We start from the raw sequence: 22910 nt of genomic DNA on the forward strand, positions 1-22910 counted from the left end.
AAAAAAAGAATGAAATTTTTGCCATTTGTGACATGGATGGACCTTGAGGGCATTATGGTGAGTGAAATAAGTCAGACAGAGAACGTCAAATACTGTATTATCCAAGTTGAAAAACCAAGTTCATAGATACACAGACTGGTGGTTGCCAGAAGCAGGGCGGTAGTGAGTGGGAAAAATGGGTGAAGGGAATCAAAGGTTACAAACTTTCAATTATAGATAAATAAGTCATACTAATGCAATGTACAGAATGATGATTAATAATACTATACTGCATACTTGAAAGTTGCTAAGAGAATAAATCTTGAAAAGTCCTCATCATAAAAAAAATTCTGGGGGCGCCTGGGTGGCGCAGTCGGTTAAGCGTCCGACTTCAGCCAGGTCACGATCTCGCGGTCCGTGAGTTTGAGCCCCGCGTCAGGCTCTGGGCTGATGGCTCAGAGCCTGGAGCCTGTTTCCAATTCTGTGTCTCCCTCTCTCTCTGCCCCTCCCCCGTTCATGCTCTGTCTCTCTCTGTCCCAAAAATAAATAAAAACGTTGAAAAAAAAAAAAAATTCTGTAACTATGTGTGATGATGGATATTAATTAGACTTACTGTGGTGATCTTTTTGTAATATATACAAATATTGAATCATCACTGCATACCTGAAACTAACATAAATTTGTATGTCAATTGTGTCTTAATAAAAAAATTTTTTTTTTAATTAAAGAAAAAGAAAAATGGGGCAGGGACCTGAACAGTGAATTCATGGAAGAAAAAATGCAAATGGCCAATAAATATACAAAAAAGATGTTTATCCTCTTGGTAACCAGGAAATACAAATCAAGATCCCAATGAAATAAATATTTTACACTCAGTAAAACTGACAAAAATTAGTAAGTCTGATAATACTAAGTGCTGATAAGGATGAGAATCAATGAGACATTTAAGCACTGCTGCTTGAGAATAAACTGATCTAAGCACTTTGGAAAAGAAATTTAGAACTACCTTATAAAACTGAACACCAGCATACCATAGGGATCCAACAATCCCACTTTTAGCTTTATACCTAGAAATAATACTCTTATACGTGTTTACCAAGAGACAATAAGAATGTTAAGAGTAAAAATCAAAACCATTTCAATATTCACCAACTGAAAATAAATGGCTTTGTATACTGTGGTATATGCATTTAATGGAATAGCATATAGCACTGAAAAAGGAATGATCTATATCTATACCCCAAAACATGGCTGAATCTGGAACATAAAATATTAACTACAAAAAAAAAATCCTAGAAAATGACATACAGTACTCTCATAAAATTAAATACCAGCAAAACTTAGTGACATATACGGAATTTAAAAATAAGTGCCTGCTGCTAGGAATTTACCCAAGAGATACAGGAGTACCGATGCATAGGGGCACTTGTACCCCAATGTTTATAGCAGCACTCTCAACAATAGCCAAATTATGGAAAGAGACTAAATGTCCATCAACTGATGAATGGATAAAGAAATTGTGGTTTATATACACAATGGAGTACTACGTGGCAATGAGAAAGAATGAAATATGGCCCTTCGTAGCAACGTGGATGGAACTGGAGAGTGTGATGCTAAGTGAAATAAGCCATACAGAGAAAGACAGATACCATATGTTCTCACTCTTATGTGGATCCTGAGAAACTTAACAGAAACCCATGGGGGAGGGGAAGGAAAAAAAAAAAAGAAAAAAAAGAGGTTAGAGTGGGAGAGAGAGCCAAAGCATAAGAGACTCTTAAAAACTGAGAACTGAGGGTTGATTGGGGGTGGGAGGGAGGGGAGGGTGGGTGATGGGTATGGAGGAGGGCGCCTTTTGGGATGAGCACTGGGTGTTGTATGGAAACCAATCTGACAATAAATTTCACATATTGAAAAAAAAAAAAAATAAGTGCCTGGCATCTCAGTCGGTTGAGCAGTCTGACTCTTGTTTTTGGCTCAGGTCATGATCCCAGGGTGGTGGGACGGAGCCCCGTGTCAAGCTTTGGCTGGGCGCAGAGCCTGCTTAAGATTCTTTTTTTTTCTCTCTCTCTCTCTCCCTCTGCCCCTCTCCCCCACTCGTGTACTCTCTCTAAAAAACAAACAAAAACAACCACAAACAAAAAACAAACAAAAAAAAACAAAAAACAAAACAAAAAACACCCAAAAATAACAAAAAATACACTTTTTAAAAAAGCAAAGAATGATGAAAAATAGAAACTAGTCATCACCTCTTGGGGGCAGGCACAGGGATAGACGAGAGAAGAAGTACATAGTTGAACATGAGGGATTTTTAAGACTCAGGTTCTTAAGTTGAGTAGTAGGTTCAACACATACTGGATGATTATGCTTTATAATCTACATATGCTACATAGATTCATTTGTAGTATCAGACAATACTTTTTAGGCTAATTTAAAATACATTATGAGAAGAACAACTAATAGAATTAAAGTATGTTTCAGGATTCCATCAGTAAGATATAGGTATCTGTATCTTAAGTAACTACACTATATAAAAAAGGAAATAGTCTGAGAATTATAAATTTAGTTGTATTCACCTCTAACTCCTTACCAGTTGAGGTATTACTATTTATGATTTTGAGAACCTTGAAGTGGGAGGGTTTATAAAAGTACTTAGAAAAACAATGGTTTCCTACTTGTTCTCTCTTGCCCCATTCACAAGTATTAACAACTATACAGACAAGTGGATTTGCAGAATAGAAAAATCATTTTGATGTCCTACATCATTTGTACAATCTTAGACTATTTGAATGTAAGCTCAAGTAGGGAACTCACGGTTTTGATTTGTACCCTTTGGCATAAAACTGACAATAAATATTTGCCAAATCACTGGACAGATTTTGATAAATGAATCACTGCATGATTCCAATACAGTTTCTAACACTACAACTGCCTCATCTACTAAAGACAGCATAGCAGTGCCCTCTCCTGGTTCTACTTTGTAGTAGAAATAAAGTAACCTATTTTGCTATTCATATTGCATTACTATCTTAACTACTGTAGAAACTAACCACGCTGGATAATTAATAGTAATATAATTAACTTACCAACTGCAACTTCTAAGGAGGATATGATTCTATAACTACTATCTTTACTTTCTGAATTCAATACATCAATATAAAATCTGAAGAATTTTCCAAGCTTCATAGCCTGGTATTGGTCCTTAATCTAAGGAAGCTAAAATCAAGTTAAGTAATTATTTTAAAGTCTTCAATAATTTCTATGTAAATCCTAGTATTCCCCTTACAGATGATGTACCTTTTCTCAAATACTTAAAGAATTTAAGTATGTTTGTATATATCGTTATAGCTTTTTCATTCAGTACAAATCCTAATATTAATGAAATTACTTTTCACTCTAAAAGATACATGATCTCCAGTAAGTAATTATATATCCTCAGCTTTTTAAGAGTTGGCAGAATACAATATAAACTCACCTCTAATATATATTGTATATTTCATTTGTGTATCCAGAAAATGTATAAACACAATAAATTTTCTCTAATCCAAGCAGAAATTAAAGACCTATTATAAAATCCAATTCCTAAAATAGGATAACTGTAGTTGGTATTAAAAATGCAACTGTAGGGCACTTGAGTGATTTAGTCAGTTAAGCAACCATCTCTTGATTTCAGTTCAGATCATAATCCCAGGGTGGTGGGATTGAGCCCCATGTTAGGCTCTGTACTGAACATGAAGCCCACTTAAGATTCTCTCTCTCCCCAACTCGTGTGCATTATGTGAATGAATTAATGAATAAATAAAAATTATCTTTAAAAAAATGCAATTCTACTGGTCAGTTCATCATTGCCAATCAGTTCACCTGAGCCGACATCTAAATACATAAGGTAACTAAAGGAATTGAAAAATCCATTGAAAATATCTGCCAGGTATCACAAGCAAGGCTGACAAGAAAACATAAAAATGTTTTCATATTTGTATACTTTTTTCAACTTTTAAAATTTCTACTATTCTAGGGGTGCCTGGGTGGCTCAGTCAATTGAACATCCAACTCTTGGTTTTGGCTCAGGTTATGATCCCAGGTTTGTGGGATCAAGCTCTGTGTCGGGCTCTGGACTGAGGGTGGAGCCTGCTTAAGATTCTCTCTCTCTCTCTCTCTCTCTCTCTCTCTCTCTGCCCCTCTCTCCCACTCATGTGCTCTCTCAAAAAAAAAAATTCTACTATTCTAATAATGCTGGTTGTGTAATAAAAAATATATTTAAAATACTATGAATTGTTAAAATTAAGAATTTTAAAAAGGAATTTTAGCATATTACTTTAAATCACCTCTTTTTAGAAAAAAAATACATTATATACTATAATCAATATTAGAGACAAATAGCAACCAATCCATACCAAAGAATTTTACAACTAGAAGAAAGCTTGCTATTTCACCTTGTTTAGTCAATGGGAAAAAAATGAACCCCAAAGCATTGAGCTGACTTACTGTGGTCAGATAACGGTTTAAGAAGAAATACTAAAACTTCCTAAATCAATATAATTTCTACAATACGCTTCAATAAAGTTTAATTTTTGTCTGATTTATGACAGTAATATTTTAATTATTTGGTCAGATTTGAATTTAGCAAACTGATGGCTTCATTATGATTTTTGAACTCAAAAGAATCTTGCTGAAGACACAGTGGCATAGTACCCATTTCTAACTCTTTTTGGTCATGTAAGTTCTTAGCTTCAGGCTCTTTGTCTAGAAAATTAATGCTTGAAGGGAAGTGGAAAAAATAGTTTCAAACAGAGAGGGAGGCAAACCACAAGAGACTCTTAAATACAGAGAAAAAACTGAGGGAGGGAGAGGGGAAAATGGTGATGGGCATTGAGGAGGGCACTTGTTGGGATGAGCACTGGGTGTTGTATGTAAGTGATTAAGCATGGGAATCTACTCCCAAAGCCAAGAGCACACTGTATACACTCTATGTCAACAATACACTCTAACTTGACAATAAATTATATTAGAAAAAAAGATGATATTTTAGGTTTCTTTCACCTCAGTAATACTATGATTTTTTTAAAAAAAAGTTGCCCCTGTCACAATGCTCTAAAATTATCTATTCATAGGTGTAACCCCCCTGCTAGACTATAATGTAGGGGTACAGGCAGGGTGCATATTTTATTCACCATATATTCCCCAAAGCTAGCACAGTGTCTGGTCAAAAAAAATTTTTTTTCAGACATAAATTTAATGGGTACATCTTTTAAATCGCTAAGATGACACACGCTTCACTTATAAAATCCCAGAGTAAAAATAAATGTGTTTCATAACCAAATTATCTATTATGTAAAGATTGTGACAAAATAAAACAATATTTCTCATTTTCACATGAAAGTGAATTTCTTTTATCATGTCCAGTCTCAAAGAAGTCTGATCTATGCTTTATGATGACTATAGAAAGGATAACTATGAAGAGGTCTTTTTTTTTTTAACCCCTCCCACCATGCCTGAAGATGAGGTCTAAAATTATGAATTAGATAATTTAGCTAAGTATATAATCCATCTTTAGACAATCAAGAAGCAAATACACAAACATTATCAATCTCATATGGGCACTGACAACAGATGGGCACTGAATCACCATTTATATTCTTTGCATTTCAGTGCTTGGGAAGAAAAGTAGAAGACTTAATAAGAGAAATACTGTATGCCTTTTATAAGTACACATCAAAACATTCTGTCTCCAAATATGCCATTCAAACTTTAGCTACTTACTTGATGGCCCAAGGACATCTTTGCTATCACCAAGAAGCTTTTAATGCAGGGTAATTGAGCAGCAAACAAATACAATCCAAACCAGGAAGAAGCAAAATGCATCAGGATTGAAGCAGCAGTGAAACAAAAGGACAAGGAAAATAAGCATTAGTTTATAAGTAGAAAGCACATGCAAATCAATCCTAATAATCATAATTCACAAGGAATTTCCTCTGCCACACATAAAAAGACCTTGGCCTAAGCATTATAAAGTATTTGTTTAAATTTTGGAAAATAAAGATGGAAAGGCAAAACTGAAATCAACCAAGTACTTTGTTTTGAAAATTATTCAAGTCAAAAATTACTTTCAAATTTTAACTCATGATATGGGTTAGGAGTGGTAAAATTATTCAGAAATGTAAAGGACAGCCCAAAGTTATTCATTCTTTAAATGTAAGTGGTTTAAAAAATCTGTAACACCCATGCACTATTAAATATTAGTTCTGCATGCCATGAGAGCACTTAACAGTACATAGAAATTCAGTCTGTTTCTTACATAAAAAGAAAGGAACATTTACTAAGTGCTTATTATATGCCAAGCATTGTGCAAAGAGCTTTTACAAAGACATCAACAAAGTAAATTTTTTCTCAAATACCAAAAAAAGAAGAAGAAGAAAAAAACCGAAGAGGAATATTGATTAGAATGATACAATTTTATTGTCAGACAAAATTTTCTTGGGACCCACTAAATATGAAGTAAAGCACCTAGAGCTACTGGGCTTTAAGAAGGAAGAAGACCCAATTCTTTTTATTTTTATTTATTTATTTATTTTTTTTTTTAATTTTTTTTTTCCAACGTTTATTTATTTTTGGGACAGAGAGAGACAGAGCATGAACAGGGGAGGGGCAGAGAGAGAGGGAGACACAGAATCGGAAACAGGCTCCAGGCTCTGAGCCATCAGCCCAGAGCCTGACGCGGGGCTCGAACTCACGGACCGCGAGATTGTGACCTGGCTGAAGTCGGACGCTTAACCGACTGCGCCACCCAGGCGCCCCGCGACCCAATTCTTAAATGAATAACATGCAATCACCTAAAAGAAACTGGGAAAGACTGGTGGCCTTTTGTCTGGAAACTGTCTTAACATATAACATTATGCTAAATGTTGCTTAGGCATAAGAGACTCTTAAAAACTGAGAACAAACTGAGGGTTGATGGGGGGTGGGAGGGAGGGGAGGGTGGGTGATGGGTATTGAGGAGGGCACCTTTTGGGATGAGCACTGGGTGTTGTATGGAAACCAATTTGACAATAAATTTCATATATTGAAAACACACACACACACACACACACACACACACACACACAAAATAAAAAAAAAAATGTTGCTTAAGGACAAGTGTTTTGGTCTCCCTTGGCAGAAACAGAGTCTTCAGCTTTGGGGTGCCTGGGTGTTCAGTCAGTTAAGTCAGTCTGACTCTTGATAATTGGCTCAGGTCATGATCTCGCAGTTTGTGAGATGGAGCCCCCCATCAGGCTCTGCGCTGACATTGCGGAGCCTGCTTGGGTTTCCCTCTCTCCCTAATTCTCTGCCCTGCTCATGCACTGTCTCTGTCTCTTTCAAAAATAAATATAAACTTAAAAAAATAAAAGAAACAGTCTTCAGCTTTACTTCAGCTCAAATACCAAGTACAGTAACATCAAACCTAAAGTAACAACAAAAATAAAAAATTCCCACTGATTATATTATTGCTTGCTCTTATTTGAAGGGAATGAAGCAAAATTATCTGTGACCAAAAAGAAAGGTAGCAGTTGTTCACTCTGCCTCCTAGGAAAAAACTCTTGGCCCTGTTGCTTCCCTAAAGTGATGGTTATTTCACAGTGCTTTAAACCATGTTCTAATTCCTTTAAATGCATTTGCTCTAGTCATTTTCTATAGTTTCCTATTCTTCTATAGACTGGTTTCAGCTTCACAGATAAACTAAAAAAAATACAACTGGAATGACAACAAACTAATTGTGCTCAAATCCTTATTACTGATGACCATGTTACCACAACTCTCAAGCATGTGGAAAAAGATTAAAGTATTTGTGGTAGGCAATCTCTGAAAAGGCTCCAGTGATCCCCATATCTTGGTGCATAATCCCCTCTCTTTGAATGTTTCTGGACTTACTGAGCCACTTCTAATGAATAGAATATGGCAGAATTGAATGGATGTCACTTTCAAGATTAGACAGTAAAAAGACTATGACCTCCATCTTGTTTATAGTCTGTTACTCTCTCTCAGATAGATCACCCTGGGGAAAGCCAGCTGCTGAGTCATCAGGCAGCCTTGCAGGGAAGCCCATGAGGTGAAGGAATGATGTCTGTTAACAACCAGTGAGTTTGTAAATGAATCTCCTGCCTTGACCTTTCCTCCCTCCCTTACACCCAGTCAAGCTTTCAGATGAGACTGCAGCAGCCACACTCCCCGGTAGCTTGACCACAACCATAGAAGAGATTTTTGAGCTAGAGACACCTAGTAAACTGCTCTTAGATTCCTGACCCACAGAAACTGTAAAATAATAAATGTTTATTGTTTTATACCACTTAAATTTTGGAATATTTGTTATGCACCAATAAATAACTACTATGATATTGGAAAACTGAAAGAAGTTAGAAAACTGACAGAGATAACCATGGTAAGCTTGACAAATATTTCATAGACATCCTCTAAAAATATCTTTCTCTATTGATATGAATAATTACTAATTTCCCTGAATTTACCAGTAAATCTAAATTTCTTAAAGGAAAGCAATGGTTCTAACCATATATGCAAAGTTTGGAGTATTTAATTTCACAAGGCCAGTCATTTTTGAAGGTTTTTTAGTTGGTCTTCTATTTAGGGTAAGTGATTAAGTTCACTTTTATTGTACATATTCTCAAATTTTGTTAAGTAACAGCATTACGTCAACTTCTTTGTAGGTGTACTCCTTGCCTGTTTGCTCCCAGAAAATAATCCCTAGCATATACAGCAACTTCTGAATATTTGTTTCAGATTATGCTTTCAACATTGTATCTTCAAGCATGTTTGGGTCATGTAAATCTGATTCTAATTTTTTTTCATATTGAGACACTGGAGAATAATCAAAATAAACACGGTCTATTCCTATTATTGAGCCATCCATTCAAATACTTGTGATATGATAGGTATCATATAGACAGTAATCATTTTAGGCACCAAAGGATACAGTGAACAAAAAAGACAAAAATTTGCCCTTTGTGGTAGTTATGTTCTAGTGGAAGATATGAGTAACAACACAGTAACAATTAAAAATTTGTTACATATTATATAGTAAAAATGCTAAGGAAAAAAGCAGAAAATGAGGACACATAAAATATTAAGGAAGGGGGGGTCATAATTGAAGATAGGGTGGCCTAAGAAATCTTCACTACAGAACTGAGTAAAATGAGGGAGTTCAGCATAAGGACATAAAAGAGAAGAGTATTCCAGGCAGAGAGAAGAACAAGTACAGAATGGAGGATTGGGATGAGAGCAAGTCTGAAGGGCTTGGAGAAGAGTAAAAAGGCCAGAGAGGCTGGACTAGAAGTACGAGAGAAGCAGGAAATAAAGTCAAAGAAGTAAATGAGGGCTAGATTGTGTAGGACCCAGTCAGGACTTTGGCTTTTTTTCTGAATGAGACGGGGAGCCACTGGATTTCTGAGAAAAGGAGTGACATAATTTGAATATGTTTTAACAGGATTGTTCCAGCTGTAATGTTAAGAATAGACTAGAGGAACAAGGGTACAATCAATTAGGAGTTACCATAATAATCTACGGGAGAGATGAAGGAGACTTGGACCAAGGAAGTAGCAGTGAGGGTGAGAAGAAGTAGTTGAGTTCTGAATACATTTTGAAAAGAAAGTCAACAGGATTTCCAAACAGAGCAAGTATGAAATTAAAAAACAAAACAAAACAAACAAAAACCCTGGAGGAATCAAAATGGTGTCAAATGTTGGGGTCTGAGCACCTGGAAGGATGGAACTGTCACTGTCGGAGATGGAAAGGACAGTGAGAAGGACTAGTTTACAGAAAGAAATGTAAGTGCTAAGTTTGGGACAGGTTAAGTTTGAAGTGTTTGTTAGACATTCAAGTTGAAATGTCAAATAGGGAGTTGGACACACAGACCTGTACAGACAAAGGTTCAGGTTTGTAAGAAACAGTGTAAATTATGGTATGTATGAGAGTTAGGGTATATGACCTGAATGGCTATTCACAGAAGACTGAAAAATGCCACAGAATAAAAGAACAGGCAGGCACTAGAAAACATACATTATAATGGAACAACGGAACTAAGAATTAAGCTGAAACACTCAAAACAAAAGTGGAAAAACAATAAAAAAAATAAGCAAGACTTCAGAAACCTTCCCCAGAAGATTGTGGATACAAAAGCATTAAACTGGGATATAAGTGAAATGATCTTCCCAGAATTGCCTGTAAGTGATGCCAATAGGAAAAGTGATTTAAGTAATTGAAGATTACATATTAATTTTACCATGTAACTTACATCACTGGTCCTGTGTGCAAGGCTAAATTGCACGCTACACTTATTTTTACTGCTTTTAGGACATGGGCCTAATTCGCACAGTCCCATGTTGTGTAACACATGAATAAAGACAGTGTGAAATTACTGATGTGGAAACATTCCATATAAGTATCTTGTAAGATAGTTTAAAAAATATAAAGCTAGCCAACTCTTCTTGGCTTTTGTTAGAGAACCAAAATACTACTAGAATCTTGGAAGAATCCAGGAACTTTTCCTCATCGTGTTCAAAAAAAAAAAAAAAAAGACCATTAATATATGATGGAAACATTTCCCCTAATTGAGTAACATCGTATTTATCATTATCACTTCAACAATGTCCACACAGTCATTTCAACAATTTGTGTATCATATAAACAGATTCTCTATTTTGGCAGAAACTATGGATTGAAAATAGTAAAATAATACTAAGATGCCTAGCATTTTTCTATTTATTATTAATGAGTACACTATCAACTACTTTTAACTAAAAGCATGAAATATAGCCATTACCTAAATCTCTACCGGTTTTAGTCTACAAATCTCAGGAAAAGAGCATTATGCAAACATTGGGATTTTATTTTAATGTGCTTCTAAATATTTACCACGCCACCAACAACTAGCATACACCATCTTTCAGAAGTGTAAAGGAATAGGCAGAAAAAGTTCACAATCACACACTCATCCTGGGAAGCCCCTTAATCCCAAGCAATTCAGGACAGATGACCACCCTAAAACACAGAAACAATCCCATAAGAGCTAGAGCTTGAGTCCACTGCCAGTAGCATAGCATCTCCCTCTTAGCATACATATTGATGTGACGTAAGTCATCCTGTGAGCTTAAGCCAAAGTACAGCTCATCAAGCATTGATACAACTTGAAAATAAAGTTTCAAGCAAGTAGCGCCTCTTCCCTCAATGAAGTTGATCGAGCTGTACTCAGAGAAGCAATCCTGCTGCAGCTGGCTCTCAGGAGCCACAATTGGGAAGGAGGATTATATAACATATCCCAAAAGTACTGTATTTATTGTTATCTTTGTCCCTTAGAATAAGAATCTTCAGTGAGAGATGTTTGTTTGTTCTTCTGACAGGAGTCATCTCTCTATACTTAACAGAACTTTTCCTATTCCTACAATCATCAGCAAAACACACACTGTGTACATTTTATCCCTGAGTTTTATAGGATATATTTTACAGAAGTGCTTTTCTAGGAACCAGAGCTTATCACTGTTAGATAGAAAATATTAACTGGCCTGCCAAGGAGTTATTTTAAAATAACCTAATCATCCTTTTGACCCAGCAAATGCACTTCTAGGAAAGTATACCAAGATGATCATCTGAAATATCCAAAAAGATGTATCCATAGGTATTTATCACATCATTTGTAGTAATCTCCAACAGTAATCTATTATGAAATAAACAATAATACCTTCACACAATGAAATACTGTGTAGTCGTTAAATTTTTTTTTCACTGACTGAACAATTCATTATATATTAACTTTTAAAAATAGGCTACAAAAAAGTTTGTAGGACTCTGCTTTTATAAAATTACATATGTAAGATATACACATATGAATAAACTTAGTAAATTACAGAGACCACCAGAATATTAAAAGTAGTTGCCTCTAGAAAGTAGAAGTTTATTTATTACATTCTTTTGTATTGTTTAAACATGCCACATTTGTATGCATTATTTTTACAGCAAAAAAAAAAAAATTAAACCTATTTACATTTTGGAAAAAATGAAAATTTTAAAGCTGATCTTTTTAACTTATATTAGCTACCTTGTATAATGACATAATCATCTATGATAAAATACAGTGAAAAATATATTTTAAGAATCCAACTTTAAATCCTGAAAAAATATAAAAATGTTAACATTTCAAACATAGCACCATATATTACTCACTGTCTCTTGAACTTCAGCAACTTCTGAATATGGCAAGATCTAAAAAAAAACAAATTTTCTCAGCAGTGATTTAATGTCATATATTTGAATCTGAATTTAGAGAGCACCCATGGTTTATCAAATGAATTAAGTGGTGCATTAATCTTTTAAGAAGTAGGAAAAAAGTGCAATAATATGTTTATACTGGAAGCTAAATCCTTTAAAAAAAAAATTCTGAGGCTCCCGTAAATTCCAGTCAATCTGCCAATCTGTGAAGTCCTCTCTGGCCTGTTCTGGAGCTTTTCACAGTTCTGCCTTCCCTGTAGGCATATAATTCTACCAGCCTTTTCCCCATGCGAGCTTTCTCTTCCCTTGGTTCCTAAAGTACTCTACTCCTCTGGCTTCCCTTCTCCTATTTTCCTGCCTGTAGTTTGTTTTCTCATTTGGTAAGTGAATGGCCATCATCAGTGCTCAGTCCTCAACTATTTGTTGTTTTTTCTCTACTGCTCTTTTCCAGCAGACTGCATTCATTCTCTAGGCTTATTTATTACCTTTATTTAGACAACTTTCAAGTTTCCTCTTCAGACCTAGTCTATTTCCAAATCTTCACTCCAAAATATTGCTACCTGTATGTTCAAACATTATTGCAAATTGACTTCTGGTTCTAAAATTCTATAAACAAGGGCACCTGAGTAGCTCACTTGGCTAAGCATCCAACTCTTGATTTCACCTTAAGTCATGATCTCATGGTTTGTGACACTGAGCCCTGCATCAGGCTCTGCACTGACAGTGTTAAGCCTGTTTGGGATTCCCTCTCTCTCTGCCACTTCCCCACTTGTTCAAGCATACTCTCTCTCAAAATAAATAAACTTGAAAATAATAAAATTCTGTAAGCCAATTTTAGAAATTATTTAGCTTGTTTTAGAAAGCATCTTTAAGTCAAAAACAACACTCAGTAGCTTCCCTCTGAAATCAGCTTTGATGCCAATCTGCCCAAGTTTTCCAATGATAGCCTCTTTCTTTCACTCAGACCTAAACCCTTTAATAATCTGAGATTCTCTTTCTCCCCATCTTATGAAGTCATTACGTTGTGATGATTTTTACCTAGACAATGTCTACCTCACATCTAGTCTTTTCTTTCAATTCCCATCAATACTACTACCTAAGCCAGACCAATTATCACCTTTTCTCATATCCTTGCATTCAGTCTTACCTCCCTCATTCATTTACTATGCTATGTACAGGAATTCAAAAGCACAATAAAAACATGGTCCCCACTGCCAACAAGATCACTTGACTGAGGAGGTGAAAGACACTTCACTCACCTTTCTCCCTCGACACTTATAGCCTAACCACCATAGTCTGCCTAACAGACCCGCAAACTCCACACTTGGCTCTTATCATTGCCTAGAAAACTACTTTTAGGACTCTGTTCAAAAGTAACTTCATCAGAAGACTTTCATAATATTCCCAGAAAACAGCAATACCCATCCCCTATTCTGCCATTCTCTATCCATCTTACCATCACAACAATCACCACATAACAGTATATATTTATATTTTTTTTTTTTTTTTTTTTTTTTGTCTTCCTCCACTGGAATGTTAGCTCTACTGAAGTAGGAACTTAGTCTGTTTTGGTCACTGTTGTATCCCTTAAGACTAGAACAAAGCCTGGCACATGGCAGACACTCAACAAACACTGAATGATAAATGCACGAATGAAAAAAAGGTTTAGCCATTATTGTAACTCTAATCCCTAGCAAAGAATTTCTTGTATGTGGTTTGCTGAGTTCCTTTGTTTATGATATGAGTCAAATTCTCTTACAGCAAAAAAAAAAAAGTCTTACACATCTTTGTATTTTCCAAACTATGACATTCTGCATGCTTAATATACACAAAGAACTAATATGGACTTGAATTCTGAAATCTCAGTTTTAACCCTAGCTCGATTCCCTGGGTAAATCTGAATAAATATCCTGAATTTAGTTTTCTTATTTGCTTATAAGATCTGTTCTGATCCTAAAATTCTAAATAAATAAATTCTAAATAAATAAAAATTTAAAAAGAGAAAGATGTAGATCATGTCTTAATGCTAGGTACAATTTTCAAATAGTCAAAGTTTAACTTGGTCACCACTCCCTCATTCCTGAAGGCCCTATCATTTCTTCTTCCTACCCTGCTCCCAATCCCCGTCACCTTGTGGATCCCTCTTTTCCTATCAGGTAACAGTCAATTATTCTTCTTTAAAGTGCTAGTTCCTAAAGGTTTAATTGAGCAATTCTCAAACTTTTGGGTCTCCAGATCCCTTCACTCTCCTAGAAATTACTAAAGACTCCAAAGACCTGTTGTTTATGTAGATTATACCTACTGATATTTGCCCTATTATAAATTAATATGAGAAATTCACCATCTCAGCCAAGTGATGAAACTAACATCAGAAATGATAAGTCAGGTTGACAGTATATACCCTTGACAATGATGTGACAAAATGGCATTTTACCTTTGTGGTCTCTTCCCCCAAACCCATAAGGACCAGTTTAATTAGAGAAAAACAGACAAATCTCAATTGAAGGACACCGTGCAAAATATCTATACCAGTACTCCTGAAAATTGTCAAGGGCATCACAAACAAGGAAATCATAGCCAAGAGGACCCTGAGCAGACATGACTACTAAATATTATGTGTTATTCCAGATGGGATCCTGGAACAGAAAAGGACACTAGGTAAAAACTAAGGAAATCTAAATCAAGTATGGACTTTAATTAATAATGTATCAATCTAGAGTCATTAATTATATCAAATGTACAATAAGTGGGTTAATAATAGAGGAAATTGGGTACAAAGTACATGGGGACTACAATTTTTCTGTATGCCTAAAGCTATTCTAAAAAATAAAGTTTATTTTAAAAAAACTGGTTAAGAAAAGAATTAAACTAAGAAAACCTGAAGACTAAGAATACACAAGCACACACTCCATTTCACTAGCCAGCAGATTATGACCTCATCACCTCACATAGTCTCTGGAAAAGTACACCATATACTCATGACAGAATGAGAAAAAGGGCAAATAAAATCAAATACCATTGTATTACTCAAAAAATTATTCTAATATCACAAACTTTCTGAAAGGGTCTTGAGGAGTTTCATAGTCATGTAAACATACTTGGACAAGTTCTCCAAACATAAAGGAAACACAAAAGATTGCTGGGTTAGAATTCTGCTAATGTACTGTGTAGATCACTGTTTATTTTTCTTTTTCAAAGATAACTCTTTCTCTGACTCCCATTAGAGTTTATTACAGTTCCATTATATCTGCAAATTTTTCACATATTATTCAAGCTTCTAATAAGTACAAGAATGCTTAGCAAATAAAAAAAAAAAAGATATAATAAGAATCTAAGTATTCATACAATAAGAAATAACTAAGTGAGGGGCACCTGGGTGGCTCAGTTGTTAAGCATCTGACTTTGGCTCAGGTCATGATCTTGTGGTGAGTTAGAGCCCCACATCGGGCTCTGTGCTGACAGCTGAGAGCCTAGAGCCTGCTTTGGATTCTGTGTCTCCCTCTCTCTGCCCCTCCCCCATGCATACTCTGTCTCTCAAAAATGAATAAATGTTAAAAAAAATAGAAAGAAAGAAAAAAAAATAACTGAGTCATATTTTCCCCACTCAGGAAGTTCAAACATTACAAATATTTAAGTACTAATTTGTAACTTTCATAAGTTAAAGAAGATAATAAAGCATAAAGTATACTTATCACATTGTTTTATCCTTTTAAAAACTGCCTCCCCTTAGAAGTTTCAATAAAGTTGTAAAATGGCAAGAAGATTCATAGTCTAGAAGACAAAATACCTAATAAAATATAGGTTGGCTAGTTTGTTTGCTTGAAAAGTATGGACTAGGAGCGCCTGGGTGGGTCAGTCACTAAGCCTCAGAATTTAGCTCAGGTCATGATCTCACTGTTCGGGAGTTCAAGCCCCACGTGGAGCGCTGTAGGGCGTGGAGCCTGCTTCTGAGTCTGTCTGTGTGTGTGTGTGTGTGTGTGTGTGTGTGTGTGTGTCTCTCTCTCTCTCTCTCTGCCCTTCCCCCACTCACACTCTGTCTCTCTGCCCTTCCCCTACTCACTCTCTCTCTCTCTCAAAAGTAAGCATTAAAAAAAAATTAATCAAAAAAAAAGTATGAACGAGTCACAGTTATTCTCTCGAGTCCCCATTTTTGTAAACCAGTTAGGATATTAATTTATACCTTAGTGAATTAACATATCTAGGCAATGATCATCAATGGCTGCTATTAATACAAGAAGAATGACTGACATCATATGCCTCCTGATGGTAACACACAATACCCTTAATGTATTCTTGTCAAAAAAAAAAAAAAAAATTGAACCTGAATTTGAGGAAGCCGTTCATTCTAATGACCAATTTGCAACAAACATAGGAGACTGATGAACACATGAAATAATCACCATAGGGGAAATCCACATTGTGGGAAATTTAACAAGACAAACTACCTTATTTATGTATTTCAATAAGTTGAAAAGGAAAAGTTAAAAAGAGATGCAAGGGAAACTTAAAAGATTAAAAAAACTCAGTGACTTATCAACCAAGTCCAACATAAAAATTATAAAAAAATATTTAGGAGACAATCAGGAAAGTTTAAGCATCGATTAGTTATGTGACTAAAGAATTACTCATTTTTAGGATTCTAATGTTGTTTATGGTTAAAGTTTAAAGAAAAGTCTTTAGATTTTAGAGATACATACTGAAATACTTACAAATAAAATGATTTGTCCATAATTTGCTCCAAAAAAAATATGGAGTGGGAAGGTGGGACTATAGATGAAACAAGACTGACCTGAAATAATAATTGTTGAAGTGATGGGTACATGAGGATTCATTATATTAGTCCATCCTTTTCTAAATATATTTGAAATTTTCTATAATAAAAAGTTCAAGATAACACCATTCATGAATGTGTAATTAAAATACAAATTCTTATACTTAGTGAGCAGCTATTGGAAAGAGACAGAGCTGTATTAATATGAGAGAGAATGAGTACGTACACGACCAACTGGTGACTAAAATTTCTAGTTATTTTATTACTTCATAGAAGAAGATCTCTGGCCAACTAATCTTTGACAAAGCAGGAAGGAACATCCAGTGGGGGGTAAAAAAACAGTCTCTTCAGCAAATGGTATTGAGAAAACTGCATCAACATGCAGAAGAATGAACCTGGACCACTTTCTTACACCATACACAAAAATAAACTCAAAATGAATGAAAGACCTAAATGTAAGACAGAAAACCATAAAAATCCTAGAGGAGAAAACAGGCAAGCACCTCTTTGACCTTGGCTGCAGCAACTTCTCATATGACATATATCCGGAGGCAAGGGATGAATGAAGCAAAAGCAAAAGCAAAAATGAACTACTGGGACCTCATCAAGATAAAAGTCTTCTGCACAGCAAAGGAAACAATCAGCAAAACCAAAAGGCAACCAACAGAATGGGAGAAGATATCTGCAAATGACGTATCAGATAAAGGCTTAGTATCCAAAATCTATAAAGGACTGAACAAACCCAACACTCAAAAACAAATAATCCAGTGAAGAAATGGGCAAAAGACATAAATAGACACTTTTCCAAAGAAGACTTCCAGATGGCTAGCAGACACATGCAAAGGTGCTCAACATCACTCATCATCAGGGAAATACAAATTAAAACCACAATGAGATACCACTTACACCTGTCAGAATGGCTAAATTAACAACTTGGGCAACAGATGTTGGCAAGGATGTGGAGAAAGGGGAATGCTTTTGCCCTAATGGGAATGCAAACTGGTGCAGCTATTCTGGAAAACAGTATGGAGGTTCCTCAAAAAATTAAAATCAGAGCTACCCAAGGCCCAGCAATTGCACTACTAGGTATTTATCCAATGGATTAAAAAAAAATGCTGATTCGAAGGGGCACATGTACCCCAATGTTTAGAGCAGCACTATCGACAATAGCCAAAGTAAGGAAAGAGCCCAAATGTCCACCAGCTGATGAATGGATAAAGAAGATGTGGTGTATATATATACAATGGAGTATATTACTCGGCAATCAAAAAGAATGAAATCTTGCCATTTGCAACAACATGGATGGCACTAAAGTGTATTATGCTAAGCAAAATCAGTCAGAGAAAGACAAATACAGGATTTCACTCATATGTGGAATTTAAGAAACAAAACAGATGAACATAGGGGAAGGGAAGCAAAAACAAGAAAAACAGAGGGAGGCAAACCATAGAGTCTCTTATACAGAGAACAAACTGAGGGTTGCTGGAGGGGTGTCGGATGTGGAGGTGGGATAGATGATGGCCATTAAGGAGGGCACTTGTTGGGATGAGCACTGGGTGTTATATGTAAGTGATGAATCACTAAATTCTAATCCTGAAGTCATTATTACACTATATGCTAACTGGGATTTAAATAAAATTTTAAAAATTAAAAAAAAAAGTTTACTAATATTTTAAAAACCAGTGCATGCAATTTTTAAGAACATTACTAACTCATACTGACATGCTGCTCATATTTTCAAAGAACTTTCCGGTTTCACTAGATCATAGTGTCCCTATCAAGTAGTCAGAATGAGTATGCCTGCCTATATATTTTTCTATTGTAGTAGAATATTTGCCTCAACATTTTAGGAAGAAAAACTGAGATTCTGAGAAAGTATAAAGCCAAAATTACTGAATAGCCTAGGCTTTTTTCAATGTTTTATTGCCTCTCCTGCTTTGTATTTACCTTTTTGGAGAGAAGGGTTAATATAGCTAGTTATATCAATAGTAGCTTTTATTTATTGGATATGTATAATGTCTCTGACTTTGTAATAGGTACTTTATAGATATCTTATCTCAATTATAATTTAAAACAACTCTAGAAGGTAGATATTACTATCACCTTTATATAATAGATGAAAAAACTGAAAACCTGGAGAATTTAATTAATTACCCAAGTTATACAACTAAGCAACCGAGGTTAGATTTTAACATGCAGCTAAATGTCTACAGAGCCCATGTTCTTACCCACTTCTCCTAGATCTAATCAGTAACCAGCTTAGGCTGTGCAGTTCAAAGGTGATATTTTATAAATAGGTAATTCAAAAGTAACTCTCAAGATTAGTTTCAAAAACAGAATATTTCAGTAGTTTACAATGAAATTATTGGTAGTATTCTCCCTAAAATAAGCTACAATATTTCACAGAAACTTAATGAAGACAAAGAAAATTGTCTCATTGCTTTTTAAATATCTTGCTCAAACCTCTCAGTATCAACAGGAATTAGATTAAAAATGAATAAAACTTTATTAATACAGCACCAGTGTTCAGTACAGAATTTAATACTACCTGTTTAGATATTAGTTTAAAAGATAACAAATTTAAAGCAATTCTATTCAGAAAGACAGGTACGGAGTCAACACATTAGTGGCAAAGTACTCAGAGACACCTCTTAAGCTGTGAGCTCTTAGAGAAGTTAATTAACCTCCAGCTTAGAGCCCATTTCTCTATCTATAAAAGTAAGGATAAACAAATACCTACCTTTAATGGCTGTTGTGAGGACAGTCTGACAAAGTATACACTTAGAGAATAGCAACTGTTGTTACTACTGGCATTTTTATTATCACTAAGAGATTAAAAATATTTCAGCTAAAACAAGTTAAGAAAGCCCATTAGTTTTAAGTAAAATATTTATGGCAAAGTAAACATGTTCTAAGAGAAGGCTTTAATCTTAACTTTTTGCTGAAATCATAGCGAAAATAAAATAAGCTACCATCAGTTTTCCTTTTATAATCGCTGTGATAATAACCTTCATAAAACAAATTACTTCCAGGTCCATTTTATTTTCTATTAACAAATTATTTTAAAGTTTAACTTTTTTTGACCCTTTAAGAAACTAAAACAAGTTTAAACCAGAAATCTAAAAAAGGCTGGGAACAAAGTAACACAAGTAAACAAAAGTGCATTTTGCTATCAATCATTAGACTATTCTTACATTTGAGCCTGAACGAAGGACATTCACTAAATTAAAATTTATAAACATCTCAATATAATAGTCCCTTTCAATTCCACAGCAATATGAAACACAGAAAAATCGGCCTCTGCATTAACCCAAAGAACCTACCGTCCCAAGGGCTGGAACCAAGTCAATATAAGTAAGCAGAGAAAGATATAGGACAGAAATATCAGAAAACTGGGTTATGCTTCAATAAGTTTTAAAATATGTCATTTTCATATGAGCATAGGAGTTAAAGTGTTACTTTAAAATTCTTTTAAGTTTGTTTTAAATACATTTTTAAAATAAAACGATGGCTTGTATCAAACACTTTACAGCTAGATGATAGTACCTTATTATGCTGTATTTGAATCACTCACCGAAGTTTGATCAGGTTCTCCATCAGCCAAACCTGCATCCATAGTGAAAGAAGGTAAGTTTACGCTTCTCTTTCCATTAATCTTTAGCCATCCTGTAAATATGGAAATCCTAGAAGAAAAAAATTACATGTATTAGGACTAGTATAAAACTGTGATAAATGAGAAAAAAAAAAGGATTAAGTATTTTAGGAGAGAGAAATTATTTTAGGCTGAGGTAATTGGGAAATCCAATAATGGGAAAAACAGATTTTGACATGGGCCTTGAAGAATGGTGAAGGTTCAGAGAAAAATGGAAGAAGGACAGACAATATTCCAAGTGAAGAGGCATAGCAAGAGCAAGGTTACAGGCATAAGACTGTTCAATGTTTAAAAAGATGTTTAAATCTACTTTACAATTAAGGAAATAAAATGTTCTTTTTTCATGATTATATTGGCAAAAACTTTTAAAAAGTGTGCTAATATCCAACACTGACAAGAATGTAGGAAAACAGATATTCTCATACTTGTGTGAGAAGAATATAAATCATAACAATTTTTAGAAAGATAATTTAAAATATGTACACTTTAATCCAGTAATTTAGAGGCTAATAATTATGCCATATGTACTTGTTTATATAAATGCACAAAGATATATAAATACATCCAACAAAGTAACAGATATGATGAGAAGAACTGGAACAACCTTAATGTCAATCATTAGGAGTTTGCTTAAATTATACTATATACATACAATGGGACATCATGCCAGCAACTTCTAAAAATGAAGAAGGTGTTGGGGCGCCTAGGTGACGCAGTCGGTTAAGCGTCCGACTTCAGCCAGGTCACGATCTCGCGGTCCGTGAGTTCAAGCCCCATGTCAGGCTCTGGGCTGATGGCTCAGAGCCTGGAGCCTGTTTCCGATTCTGTGTCTCCCTCTCTCTCTGCCCCTCCCCCGTTCATGCTCTGTCTCTCTCTGTCCCAAAAAAAATAATAAATAAATAAAAAAAAATGAAGAAGGTGTTTTTACATACTCTTATGTATTTACTTCATATAGAGAGAAGGCCACATTAGGTGGAAAAGGCAAGTTACAGAACATCATTGATAAAATACTCTGCATTTTCCCAATTTTACAATGAACATGTATTACTTCATAGTTATTTTTATTTTGAAAGTCTTACAAGCATGTCTTTATCACAAGTCTTTTTCTTCCGAACTTTGTAAACAAAAACTCCAAGTTGAAGTCTTTTTTTTTTTTTTTAATGTGTATTTATTTTGAGAGAGAGAGCAAGCACAAATGGGAGGGGGTAAAGAGGGAGAGAGAGAATCCCAAGCAGACACCATGCTGTCAGTGTAAAGCCTGACGCAGGGCTCAGATCTCACCAACTGCGAGATCATGACCTGAACCAAAATCAAGAGTCAAGATGCTCAACCGAATGGGCTACCGGTGTGCCCCCAAGCTGAACTCTTATCATATAAAACTACATATACTCAAAAGCCTCTAATAAACTCTCTAATAATTCTTCCTTAAAAAAGCTAACAAAACCAAAATCAACAAGTCAGCAGAATTCTAGTCATTTCTTGAAGTTCTAAAATCACTTTGTTTCTGCAAGTATAAAAAAGCTTCACTGAAGTGTAAATGCTGGTGAAAATACTTCTTAACTGGGCTTTGGAGGGCTGTCATTTGGTTTCTCTCATATAAACAATACAATTAGCCCAAGCTAAGTGAACTTGCAGTTTATAAACCTTAAGTATACTTCCCCACTATATGTATTACAATGCACCATAATTATTTATTCTCATGATCTAATTCTCTTCAGGGACAAAGACTGCATTTTACTGATCTGTCTACCCAGTGCTGGTTCATGGCAGACATTTCATAAACGTTTGTTGCACTAAACTGTCACTTCAATTACCTATATGAATAAAAAATAATCCAAAACAGATGATACAAAAATTATTTATGTCTATATGATGCACACTATAATTCATACTTGAATACTGACACACATATTCTAGAAATTGGCAATATTAAAAACAAAACGATAAGACACCCACTGGAAGCTTCAACTTCAAAAATATTTTACTGGGGAGCCGGGGTGGCCCAGTCAGTTAAGTGTCCAACTTCGGCTCAGGTAATGATCTCATGGTTCGTGCGTTTGAGCCCGCATCAGGCTCTGTGCTGACAGCTCAGAGCCCACAGCCTGCTTTGGATTCTGTGTCTCCCTCTCTCTCTCTGACCCTCCCCTGCTCATGCTCTGTCTGTTCTCTCTCTCTCTCAAAAATAAGTAAATATAAAATTTTTTTTTAATTTTACCAATTTTTTCATCTTATCCATTCCATTCTAAGGATTCCTTTATT

At 35.1% G+C, this 22910-nt stretch overlaps 1 protein-coding gene across 9 annotated transcripts in view; it reads right to left on the reverse strand.

The window, feature by feature from the left end:
* OSBPL8 (oxysterol binding protein like 8) overlaps positions 1 to 22910 on the reverse strand; it is a 152351-nt gene that overhangs the window by 81594 nt on the left and 47847 nt on the right. For 3 of the 9 annotated variants that reach the window (XM_045467086.1, XM_045467087.1, XM_045467084.1), the window contains exons 2-4: positions 20574 to 20682; positions 12184 to 12222; positions 5737 to 5773 (exon numbers count right to left, since the gene is read on the reverse strand). In XM_045467086.1, the coding sequence (XP_045323042.1) occupies positions 5737 to 5773; positions 12184 to 12222; positions 20574 to 20615 (118 nt within the window). In that variant the 5' untranslated portion in view covers positions 20616 to 20682. Of the gene's footprint in view, positions 1 to 5736; positions 5774 to 12183; positions 12227 to 20573; positions 20683 to 22910 lie in introns of those variants that run through there. The other 6 variants (XM_045467088.1, XM_045467089.1, XM_045467092.1 and 3 more) reach the window with 4 other exon arrangements.

Source organism: Leopardus geoffroyi, chromosome B4 (genome assembly GCF_018350155.1).
Source record: "Leopardus geoffroyi isolate Oge1 chromosome B4, O.geoffroyi_Oge1_pat1.0, whole genome shotgun sequence".
NCBI classification, from domain to species: domain Eukaryota; kingdom Metazoa; phylum Chordata; class Mammalia; order Carnivora; family Felidae; genus Leopardus; species Leopardus geoffroyi.